Genomic DNA, 12998 nt, shown 5'->3' with positions numbered 1-12998 from the left:
AGGTAATTATACCTTTTCATTCGTTTATAATTAAAATAATATATTTAATTTCATTTTTAGTACCTTTACTAATTACCATAAGCCATATAACCAAAAACCATAATCTAAAGCAAGATAAATTAACTTTTCCGCAACAAGATAAGGCAACGATCAAATTTCTCGAAACGACTCTTCGTAATCAAATTTCTCATATTATATGCTCACCGAGCATATATTGTAGGGTGGCAGTATTCGTCCCCCCAAATTTTTTACAAATTTGCTTAAAATATATTCATTTTATAAATTTTTCTTTCCAAAATAATATTTTTATCCCCCAAAATAATAACTGTATCCCATTTTAATTTTTTTTTTTTTAGTTTTGCCACCATATATAAATATATATATTTGTGTCCCCTTTTAATTCCTTTTTCTAGTTTACCCCCTCTTTCAACATAAAAAACCTAAAATACCCTATTCATTTTGTTTCCTTTCATATTCTAGTTCACTTCTAACTCGTAGCTCAATTTGGTTTGGGATTTTGATTGAATATATAAAAGAAAAAGTTAAATGGTTTTGGTTCTTTATGTGGCTTTTAACCAAAATCAGTTACCATTATTTGACTCGACTCATTGTTGTTATTTGGAGCTTCAAAGAATTGTTAGAAAAAAAGAATATGCACTCAAATATACCGTTTTTCTTAAACCCTATAAATTGTGTTTAGTTTATTTTGCGAGTTATTTATAGTATTATTGTGTATTTCTTATGCCATGAGATTAAATGTAAGAGTTCTATGCTTTTATTTTATATAAACACACACAGACACACATATAAAGAGATTATATCTATTTATGTGTGCTTTTGTATTATATAAGTTTGTCCATCCCCCCATACAACCAAAAAAAAAATCCGTCCCCCCACATCATAAATCTTAGTTCCGCCCCAGGGTGACAGGCTATTTGTGTCAAGAAAAGCTTTCCAAATTAAGATCATACATTCACATGATTTTAAATTCATAGCAAAAGTTATGCCTATTTACTACACACTACGCAATATTTCCCCAAATACGTACAATTAATTTTTGCCTTTCTTTTGCTTACTTTCTTTGTCAAGCTATTTTAGCGCCATTAATTGAATATCTAACAACTCCATATCAAATATCAATTGTAACTTCTGCATCAACGTGGTAATTATTATGTTAGCTACTAAAATATGAAATGAAAAATATTTTTTAAGAGAATTATATAAAATCTATATTATCCCGATCATTTTCTAAGAACATATTTCGAATTGTGTTTGAGAAATAGAGTTTTTAAGTCAAAAAGTATTTTTTAGCAAAATCTTCATTTTTTAGTTTTTGCTAAAAGTGCATTTTAACCATTGTTAGCTATGCTTTTTGAACCTTTACCCTTTTTCTTTTTTTTTTTTCAAACATACTTTTTTACTGTTAAATGTATTTTTACGCTCTTCAAATGCACATCCTGTTAGGAAATTAATCCTATTTCCCAAGACCCGTGAGATGCGAAAAATAAGAAGAATGCGGAATAACAAAGATTAGGCAATCACACACGACACAAAGATTTAAGTGGTTCGGCTTAACAAGCCTACATCCACTGGCGGAGACGACCCAGAGAAAATTCACTATCAAAAGATGAGTACAAGAGAGTAACAGGGTGAGAAAACCACTCAAACCCAAAGCCCCAAATACACCCAATTCTCACTTTGCCCAAAGGAGAATAATAACAAAAAGGGAAAAACAAACTCTCTCTTTTTCTTGCTCTCACATTTTCTTTCTCTCAATTGCTTTTGGCACACCAAAGCAAATATTATTTTATTTTTGCACACCTCATTGCTGCACAGCACTTGTCTTTATATAGGAGCACATAGTCGGTGCTTTTTTCCTACTAAAAGTCCAACAAGGAAACCCTCTTTCGTGTAGGACAAAAACTCCAACTCCAACCATGAAAGGGAAAACCAATCCTTGTATAACACAACAAAATTGGTTGGGTCCCACCCCTAGATTCAAGGCACGCATAACAATCTCCCACTTGACTTGAATCCTACCAAGTCGCAACATAGTGAATCTCCTTCGGATGTCTCCTCCGCCTATCTTCAAGCTCGAAGACCAACTGAAGCTGCGCACAGCTTCAGTTTCTCAATAGTCACTCCTTTTGTCAGCATGTCTGTCGGATTCTCAGTTCCACGAATCTTCTCAAGTAGCAATTGTTCACTTTCAAGAAGAGATCGAATGAAGTGATACCTCAACTGTATATGCTTTGTTCTTGAATGATATGCTGGGTTCTTCGCAAGAAAAATGGCACTCTGACTATCACTGTGTAGAACGCCCTTCTCATTCTTCTTTCCCAACTCATCCAAAAAACCTTGTAGCCAAACCATTTCCTTTCCAGCTTCCGTCACGGCTACATACTCCGCCTCTGTAGTGGAAAGGGCTACAATTTTCTGTAACCTTGAGGTCCAACACACAACAACCTCCTAGAGTATATACAAAACCTGTAGTACTTTTCCTGCTATCAACATCACCCGCTAGATCAGCATCCACGTAGCCCTGCAGCTTCAATTCTGCACCTATGAAGCAAAGGGACATATCTGAAGTTCCTCTCAGATATCGCAAAATCCACTTGACTGCCTCCCAATGCTGCTTCCCTGGATTACTCATGTACCTGCTCACAACTCCTACTGCATGTACAATATCCGGTCTAGTACAGACCATTGCATACATCAGACTTCCGATAGCTGAGGCATAAGGTACCTTGCTCATGTATGCTTTCTCTTGATCCGTCTTCGGTGACTGATCCTTGGTTAGTCTAAAGTGACTCCCCAAGGGTGTGCTCACTGACTTAGCTTCATTCATGCTAAATCTGCTGAGAATCTTCTTCACATATTCTGTCTGTGAAATCTTCAGTGTACTATTGGCCCTGTCCCTGATGATTCTCATCCCAAGGATTTGTTTAGCAGCACCCAAATCCTTCATTGCAAACTGCTTTGACAGCTGGTTCTTCAACTTGTTGATGTCTTCCATACTGGCCCCTGCAATGAGCATATCATCTACGTACAGAAGTAGAATAATGTAAGAGTTCTTAAGACTCTTGACATAGCAGCAATGATTTGCATTGCATCTCGTGAACCCAGTACTGCACATGAAACTATCAAACTTCTTGTACCATTGTCTTGGAGCTTGTTTTAGACCATACAAGCTTTTTCTCAGTTTGCACACTAAACTCTCCTTCCCCTGCACTGCGAATCCTTGTGGCTGCTGCATATAAATTTCTTCCTCCAACTTACCATGAAGGAACGCCGTCTTCACATCTAACTGCTCTAGATGTAAGTCCTCTGCCGCCACAATACTCAGCACAATTCTGATGGTTGTCATCTTCACTACCGGAGAGAATATGTCTGTGTAGTCAATTCCTTCTTTCTGCTGGAATCCCTTGACTACCAATCTTGCCTTGTAGCGTTTGCTACCATCATGTTCACCCTTTATTCTGAACACCCATTTGTTGTGCAAAGCCTTTTTACCTGCTGGCAACTCAGTCAGCTCCCAGGTCTGGTTAGTCAATAATGAGTCCATCTCATCCTTCATGGCTAACTCCCACTTGATTGAATCTTCAACCTTCAAGGCTTCAACAAACGTCTCTGGCTCACCGCCATCCGTCAACAAAATATGAAATAGGGAGGGTGAAAAACGCTGTGGAGATCTAATGGTTCTAGTAGATCTATGGATAGCCACAATCGGTGTACCCTGTTCATTCTCTTGATCTACTGTTTCTTCAACTTCTAGACCATTTTCAATTTCTGAATCCTTATCAAATTCTAAATTTCTTCTCTGAGCTACACCTTTAGAAATTCCATCCAGGTTGATAAATTCAGGCTTCTCAGCCTCTAACTCTGTACTTACTGGTTCTGCACTTGAATTATTCTTATACACAACCATCTCATTAAAAGTAACATTTCTACTTCTAATGATCTTTCGGTTTTGATCATCCCAAAACCTATACCCAAATGCCTTATCCCCATAGCCAATGAAATAACATTTTCTAGACTTAGCATCTAGCTTGCTACGACCATCAGATTCAATATAGACATACAAAACACAAACAAAAACTTTCAAGTGAGAAAGATTTACCTCATTTCCACTCCAGACTTCTTCAGGTAGTCTGTGGCCCAAAGGAACTAATGGTCCTCTGTTTATCAAGTAAGCAACAATGCTTATTGCATCCGCCCAAAAAGTTTTCGGTAGTCCAGCATGCAACCTCATACTTCTTGCACGCTCATTGAGGGTCCTGTTCATGCCCTCAGCCACGCCATTCTGTTGTGGTGTCCCCGGGATAGTCTTTTCCATTCTAATCTCATTCACTGCACAAAACTGTTTGAAACCCCCGTCTTCATATTCTCCCCTATTTTCTGATCTTAAACACTTCAATTTCAGACCAGTTTCTGTCTCTACCATGACCTTCCACTTCTTAAAAACTTCAAATACATCAGATTTAAGCTTTAAGAAGTAAACCCATACCTTCCTGCTTGAGTCATCAATAAATGTGATGTAATACCGCGAGCTTCCAAGAGATGCCACTAGTGTGGGACCCCACAAATCCTTGTGTACCAACTCTAGCTTTCCTGGCTTCGGTGTTCTGCCAACTTTCGCGAAACTCACCTTCTTCTGTTTTCCTAGGATGCAGCCTTCACAAATTAGACTCAACTGACTTCAGTTCCAGTAGTTTCCCCTTTGACAGAAGTACCTTCATCCCTTTCTCGCTCATGTGCCCAAGCCTTAGATGCCATAATTTTAAGTCAGCACCCGTATCTGTAACAACAATTGTATCCTTGTTGTTCGTCATCATATAGAGAGTACCCATCTTATGACCACGAGCCAAAATCCTGACTCCCTTGCTGACCTTCCACTTTCCACCGTGGAAATGAATTGAATACCCTTCATCATCAAGTTGTCCTACTGAAATCGCGTTCTTTTTCAGCTTTGGGATATGCCTGACATTTTGCAGCTTCCATACTGAGCCACTGTGGACTCTAATGCGAATATTGCATATACCCACAACATCTAGCATCGTTCCGTCAGCCAAGAACACCTTCCCGAAATCTCCAGCTACATAATTTTCGAGAACTTCACGGATCGGTGTGGTGTGAAAAGAAGCCCCTGAGTCCAAGACCCAAGAATCAAGAGGACTATCAACAGATAGAAGTAGGGCATCGTGCACTTCTTCTGTTACTACGACATTTGCGGTGTCATTTTCGGTCTTCTTCTTCAGCTCTCTGCAGTTCTTCTTGAAGTGGCCTGCCTTGCCACAGTTCCAACACTTAGGTTGTCGTCCAAACCTGGATTTGCTCCTACCCTTCCTGGACTTAGATCTGCCCCTCACAAAGTTTCTCTCTTGACCTCTGCCCCGAGTCTCGAGGTTTAAAGCAGCACCAGAACAAGAGGCTTCACCCGCATCTCTTCTGCGAACCTCTTCACTGAGAATCAAATCCTTGACGTCTTCATAGCTCAGTTTACTCTTTCCTACAGAGTTACTCACAGCCATCCTCACTGCTTCCCAGCTATTTGGCAAAGATGCCAAGACGATCAACGCACGAACCTCATCATCAAAATTAATTTCCACCGAGGATAATTGATTTGTGATGGTGTTGAACTCATTGAGATGATGTGCCACCGAAGCTCCTTCCGCCATCTTTAGGTTGAACAATTTCTTCATCAGATGCACCTTGTTGTTAGCCGACGGCTTCTTGTACATGCTTGACAAAGCCTTCATTAGACCTGCTGTGGTCTTTTCCTTTACAAAGTTGTGTGCAACTGATTTTGACAGTGATAACCTGATAACTGCTAGGGCTTTACGATCAAGCAGAGCCCACTCGCTATCATACATGTCGTCAGGTTGTTCTTCCAAAAGAGGTTGATGAAGATCCTTCCCATAAAGAATGTCTTCAATCTGTACCTTCCAATACCCAAAATCTTTGCGGTCGAATTTCTCGATTCCCATCTTTCCTTCTTCACCTGCCATCGCTCCCACTCGAACCAACAGCTCTGATAACAGTTGTTAGGAAATTAATCCTATTTCCCAAGACCCGTGAGATGCGAAAAATAAGAAGAATTCGGAATAACAAAGATTAGGCAATCACACACGACACAAAGATTTAAGTGGTTCGGCTTAACAAGCCTACATCCACTGGCGGAGACGACCCAGAGAAAATTCACTATCAAAAGATGAGTACAAGAGAGTAACAGGGTGAGAAAACCACTCAAACCCAAAGCCCCAAATACACCCAATTCTCACTTTGCCCAAAGGAGAAAGGGAAAAACAAACTCTCTCTTTTTCTTGCTCTCACCTTTTCTTTCTCTCAATTGCTTTTGGCACACCAAAGCAAATATTATTTTATTTTTGCACACCTCATTGCTGCACAGCACTTGTCTTTATATAGGAGCACATAGTCGGTGCTTTTTTCCTACTAAAAGTCCAACAAGGAAACCCTCTTTCATGTAGGACAAAAACTCCAACTCCAACCATGAAAGGGAAAACCAATCCTTGTATAACACAACAAAATTGGTTGGGTCCCACCCCTAGATTCAAGGCACGCATAACACATCCAAATGAGCCATAAGTACAAATGACCTTCACAGTTTCGCTCCACAAACTCTTTGAATAGCCACGTGTCTATATATATATAGACACACACACGTTAATCTTCACCGGGTTGTGCAACGCTTCACGATAGGCTTGGCTTCTCTTGTTAATTAGCTATAATGGACACACAAAAGCTCCTCTATTGTGTTCTCTGCTACTTCCTTCTGTCCCTTCTCTCAGGTTAATTTCTAACACAATAAGTCTACTTCTAATATCACATTCTTTTGCCGTGAAAATTGAATACTTGTCGATCGATAATCTGTGTGTTTGTGCGACTCTTTACAGGGCAACAAGTGGTGCGAGGAAGTTTAGCTCCTCACCACCACCACCACCACCACAACCATCGTCATATCTCTAAATTTCGTCCATCAAAGCTCTTTGTGTTTGGGGATTCATATGCTGACACAGGCAACACCGGCAAAGCTAGGCACTCTTGGAAATATCCATATGGTATCACCTTTCCCGGTAAACCAGCAGGTCGTTCATCCGATGGCCGTGTCCTCACCGATTACGTCGGTACGTGTGTCCCTCTCTCTCTCTCTCTCTAATGTGTTTTTTGGCACAAGTAATGGGCATTAATTATTTTTATTAATTTTTATATATCAACGGTGGGTTCTTCTTCTCTGCTAGCTTGCCACTTTTCCTATTACTATAATAGCTATCCATACGTGTGGTTCCTCTCTCTCTCTCTCTTGGCACAACTAATGGGCATGAGTTAGCTGGGTAATTTTAACTACTCTATTGCAGTTTTATCGGATCAACCCGAAGGAACAGATCCTCTTTAGTTCATTTAAACTACTGGATATTATCTAGTTAGTTATATGTGAGAAGTATTTTTAGCTTTGACCAAAATACCTCTCCAATATAACTAATTAAACCGATATTCTTTCATGAGGATCCTAATTCCAATGGCAAAAGTGTCTATTAGTCTTTAATTTCTCTTAATAAAAATTAATTTAAGAGGCCAATGAACATTGTCTCACCAACCTAATAAAATAACAATAGGGTAAGATTTAGTTCGTGTAATTTTGATATATTGATCGTGGGTTGTTGAGTTCTTTTCCACTTGGCTAGCTACACGGCCGCGTGGTGCTTGTAATTATTGTATTGTTGGGTCAGCATCTATTTGTAGAATACGTTCTTACTTTCAGTGCTTGTAACGCTTGTTTTCAGCTTTCATTGTCTGATGCTTCTGTTTCCCACCACCATAATTCTTCTTCTATATATCTTTAATCACTCTGTTTCCTTATTCCTTCTATCATGATGACATTGATTAACCCCACGAACGCAACTTTCACTTTTCAACAAATCATAAGAACTCCTTAGAACCGAAAAAAAAAAAAAAAAGTTTTATTTTTTTTACTATAAAGAAAAATGAAAAATGAAAATTAAGCTTCTCGATCTGATCTAATTGTACCGCAGCTAAGTTCGTGGGGGTTAGGTCTCCAATTCCATACAGATGGAGGAAATATGGGATTCCATTGTTGAAATATGGAATGAACTTTGCCTGTGGAGGAACGGGTGTTTTTCAGACCTTATACCCGGGCCCGAACATGACGACCCAAATCGATACCTTCCACCCTCTCATCACAGACAACGTGTTTACCATTAGAGACCTCCAGTCCTCTGTCGCCCTCGTCACCCTCTCCGGCAATGACTATGCTTACATTGCCGGTAGCGGCGGGTCTGCTCAGGTGAGAATTTATTATAGCTAGCTTTTTCTCTATTATTATTTTCTTTTCCTCTATTATTATTATTTTTTTAATAAGTTGACGGGGCAATATATGTATTATTTACCACATTAGCAGTTAAATAAATAAATTTTATTACTTAATATTTTTTATAAAAACATATTTAAGCACCACAACAAAATCATTTACCAGCTAAGGTAGGTGACAATTCATAATTGTGTAAATAATTTCGTAGTAAAAGTTGTGGACACGGCCAAGCATTTTCCAAAACATTTTGACCGAATCTCCTAGTCCTAGCTCCTAGGCCAATAAACTGCTACTATGTCCCCGCTGAACGTTTGCCACGTAGACTTATCAAGCAGTTGGTTTTCTCTTTTACGGATAGAAATTCTGGGATAGGATATTGATCCTATCTAATTTACTTTAAAAAGTTATTTAAAAAAAATTTTGATCCATCCACAAGTGCTTAACCAGATTAGACATTAGTGACATTTTGATGTTTCAACCACCCGAGGATGATTGTTTTTGTTTCTTTTTTAAAGTGTTGTTTGTATGCCTCTTGTCTCTCGTCGGCTCAACGCGTGAATGCCATAAGCATGGCCCTGTCGATGGGTTTGGTGGTTCTTTCCCATCCAGAAAGGCAGAAACTCTGAATATTTTATGATATTAAATGATACAAATGTTAAGTATAATTCATCATTGAAAACTTAAATTATGTGAGACACTTAATGTTGTAGCATTAATTAGTTCTCTATAATTTGTCACCTCTGCCTAATCCCAGAAAAGAAAAAGTAGAGAAGGAAAGATCAAAATAAAAAATAAAAATTAAGAGTTTACATATAAGAATTTTTATTATAAGTCTCTTTACAACTAACTGTCACTACAAAAATATTAGGGTGTAGTGACGTGGCAACTGTTCATACGAATGGTGCCACGTCACTATATTGTAACGTGTCAAAAGATAACACGTTACCATAATTTATAGTAACGTGGTATTTTTTACACGTTACAATATAGTGACGTGCAAAAATAGCACGTTACCATAATAGTAACGTGGCAAAATGCCACGTTACCATATTGTAACGTGGTAAAATGCCACGTTACCATATGCTAACGTGGCATTTTGCCACGTTACCATATTGTAACGTGGTATTTTACCACGTTACAATATGGTAACGTGGTATTTTACCACGTTACAATATGGTAACGTGGTAAAATGCCACGTTACAATTTGTCCAAAAATAATTACTATAGTTGTAATTGTAATTATTTGTCCAAAAAATAATTACAATTTGTCCAAAAAATAATTTTACCACGTTATCTTGATAAAAAAATTATTTATTTACCAAGATAAATATTAATAATAATTTGTCCAAAAAATTATTTAAAAAAATATTAATAATAATTTTGATTAAAAAAATATTGGGGCTTACAACTTTGTGATAATTGCCCTAGAAAGATCTCATGCTAAATATTAATATTGTGAGTCCCCAGAGAAAGATCAAAACTTAAAAAATATATAGCTAAGATATGCCTCTACAACAGAATATGCATTAATTAGTGGTTGTGTTTTACAACACTAAATGCATCATTACTACTTCTTATGTGTCAAGCATGGTAGACGCTATCAGTTCTATAATATTAACACTATGCTTTATTTCATAGGATATGCAGTAATTGATAAGATTAACCCTATCAATTAATTAACCAAATTAAGGAATTGACAAATGTATATCAATCCCTTAACATACATGGTGAAAATATATATATATATATCAATTTGATTATGTGTAATCAAGTTGATAATTATCAATTAATTAACTTAAAATAAATTTAGTTTAATTTCATAATTGGAAGTATTATGTAATATGATGTTTAAATATATCAAGAACTATGATTATATATTAAGCTTGATGTATGATTTGCAAGTATATATATTAATATAAATTACAGGTTTATATCAATTAATTATATATATATATATATATATAAAATATATATTAAGAGTTATAATATATATATATTAAGCTTAATTATCAACTTAATATCATATATTTATATCAATTAATTATATATATATATATATATATAATATATATTAAGAGTTATAATATATATATATTAAGCTTAATTATATCAACTTAATATCATATATTTAAATCAATTAATTATATATGTATATATATATATATATCTATTATTAATATATATATATATAATTTTAGTAACGTGCCACATAGGCACGTTACAATTTGGTAACGTGCTTATGTGGCACGTTACCATTTGGTAACGTGTCTATGTGACACGTTACCATTGTTTCATCGGGACCATGCGCTTGCCTGCAGCTGTTTCAATTTTTTTTTCTTTTTTCCCTGCGCGCCCCTCTTTCTTCTTCTCCTTCTCTGGTTTTGTTCTTCTTTTCTCTGGTTTTTTTCTTCTTCTCTCCTTCTCCTTCTCTGCGCAGCTTCCTCCTCTTTCTTCTTCTCACATTTTCCAGCCACCTTCTCCTGAATATTTCTCTCACATTTTCGACCTTGCTTCTAGCTTCCTCGGATTTGTAGCCGGCAGCCACTCATCACCTCACGCCACCGTCTTCTAGCTCTCTCCGCCGGCGAACTCCGCTCCGGCCGCCAACTCATCTCTCACTTGTTTTTCGCCCATCATCAGGTATATATATATATATATATATATTTTAAGTAGTATATATATATTGATGTGTAGTTTAGATTTTTCTCTGCAGTAATTAATTAAGGGAATGGAAAAATTCATTATTGTAATGTATGGGTGTATAGAAATATTGTATATGTGTATGTTAATGCTTTTTTTGTTAGCTAGTCAACTTATTAATTTGGTTGAAATAGATTAGTTTTAGTGTCCTATGTTTGTACGTACGTAGAAATGTAATATTGTTTAATATGGGCATGCATGCAAAATATTTATAGACACGTAGGTCTTTAGTTAGATAGTTTGAAATTAGCTAATTAAATGTTTTTACATTGTGTATGTTTTACAAACCTATATATTATATAAATGATCACTTATATGTGACATAAAATATAGATAATAGATTATATAAATCATTTATATAAATGATTACAAAAATACATAATAAAAAATACATAATTCTATCAAATAATTTTTTTTTTTTTTTTAAAAAAAAAAACTACCTCGGCAACTAGTTACATGAATTTTATTTAGGGTCCCCATATGAAATTAAAATTACGTAACTTTATTTTTTTCAATAAAGTGAGACAAAAACATAACTTAAATTTGTTTTATTTAGGGCCTCGTAACAAATTACAATCTTTTATTGAGTTGTTTAATATAAGTTGGTTTAGGTTTTGCAACTTTATATTAGAGTACATGTTATTAAATAAACAACGAACGTAGAAATTCTTTTCCAGTACGGTACCCATGACAATGGTATATAATTTTGTATTATAATGTGGTTTAGGGTTTGAAATACCGCATTACTTCAAGTCATGTAAACTTTTAGTAGAAAAAACAACAAATCAGAATGAAATAAAAGAATAACAATAAAGTAGTTAACAACAATTTACTTATTCACTGTTAGGGTTCCAATGGGCCATAGTTATGCATTTATGTTTACGTTTAGCTTAATTCTTATATATTTATGTTTCTAATGTACGTAGTAACGATATGGACAAGAGTTGGATGAAGAAGTCAAGGGGTACGACGGAATACAGAGAAGGATGTAGAGCGTTTGTAGAATTCCCAGTTAGGAACTGTGACACTCCCGACAAACTTATTTTGTGCCCCTGTAAGACGTGTCGCTGTAATAGGAGACACCCCCCATGTTTGGTATACGACCACTTGACAGGAGGGAAAGGAATGTGGCCCCAATACACATTCTGGATTTATCATGGCGAGAGGCCTGTTAGAGCTCCCGTAGATGGCTCGAATTCATCACATCCGGCAACAGCTGCGAGTGCAAGTTCTGAACAGGGTGGCAATATGCATGCCATGTTGCGTGATGCATTCGGCATGCACGAAGTTAGAGTTGACGATAGGGAGCCTCGGGTTGAGGTGCATGGAGAGGAAGAAGACATTGTGGATGACGAAGCCGATGGAGGTGACGTACGAAAGTACGAGGAATTGCTTAAAAAGGCAGACAAACCGCTTCATGATAAGACCAAACATAGCAAGCTGAGTGCTACTGTACATCTGTACAATTTGAAGTGCATGGGTGGAGTTAGTAATACGATATTCTCGTGTTTCCTCGATCTAATCAATCAGTTGGTTCCTGCAGATGATGGAGCCTTGCCAGTTAATACATATGAGGCGAAACGGTTTCTTAGGGACATGGGACTCGGGTATGAGAAGATTCCAGCTTGTCGCAATAATTGTATGTTGTTCTGGAAGGGCAATAACGATTTAGATTCATGTGTTAAATGTGGAGAATCTAAGTGGAAGGACGAAATTAATTTCGACGAGGATGGCCACCCCATAACGTCGAGTAAGAGACGTCCAGTCAAGGTTTTGCGGTGGTTTCCCATCATACCACGACTACAGAGGCTTTTTATGTCAGAGCATACTGCACCCTATATGAGGTGGCATGCAGAAGGCCGCACTAAGGACGGCGTTTTGAGGCATCCTGCCGATGGCGAAGCATGGAAGTCATTCGACAATTTATATCCGGACTTCTCATCAGACAGTA

The 12998-nt window shown here is 37.0% G+C and overlaps 1 protein-coding gene across 1 annotated transcript in view; it reads left to right on the top strand.

Moving 5' to 3' along the window:
• Positions 1-6729: 6729 nt before the first annotated feature.
• Positions 6730-12998, top strand: part of LOC132162088 (GDSL esterase/lipase At5g03610-like) — an 8352-nt gene continuing 2083 nt past the window's right edge. The window contains exons 1-3 of the mRNA XM_059572337.1: positions 6730-6809; positions 6915-7145; positions 8052-8323. Of these exons, the coding sequence (XP_059428320.1) occupies positions 6749-6809; positions 6915-7145; positions 8052-8323 (564 nt within the window). The 5' untranslated portion in view covers positions 6730-6748. The remainder of the gene's footprint in view (positions 6810-6914; positions 7146-8051; positions 8324-12998) is intronic.

The sequence above is a fragment of the Corylus avellana genome, chromosome ca9, assembly GCF_901000735.1.
Source record: "Corylus avellana chromosome ca9, CavTom2PMs-1.0".
NCBI classification, from domain to species: Eukaryota; Viridiplantae; Streptophyta; class Magnoliopsida; order Fagales; family Betulaceae; genus Corylus; species Corylus avellana.
This window is presented reverse-complemented; position numbering and strand designations above follow the sequence as displayed.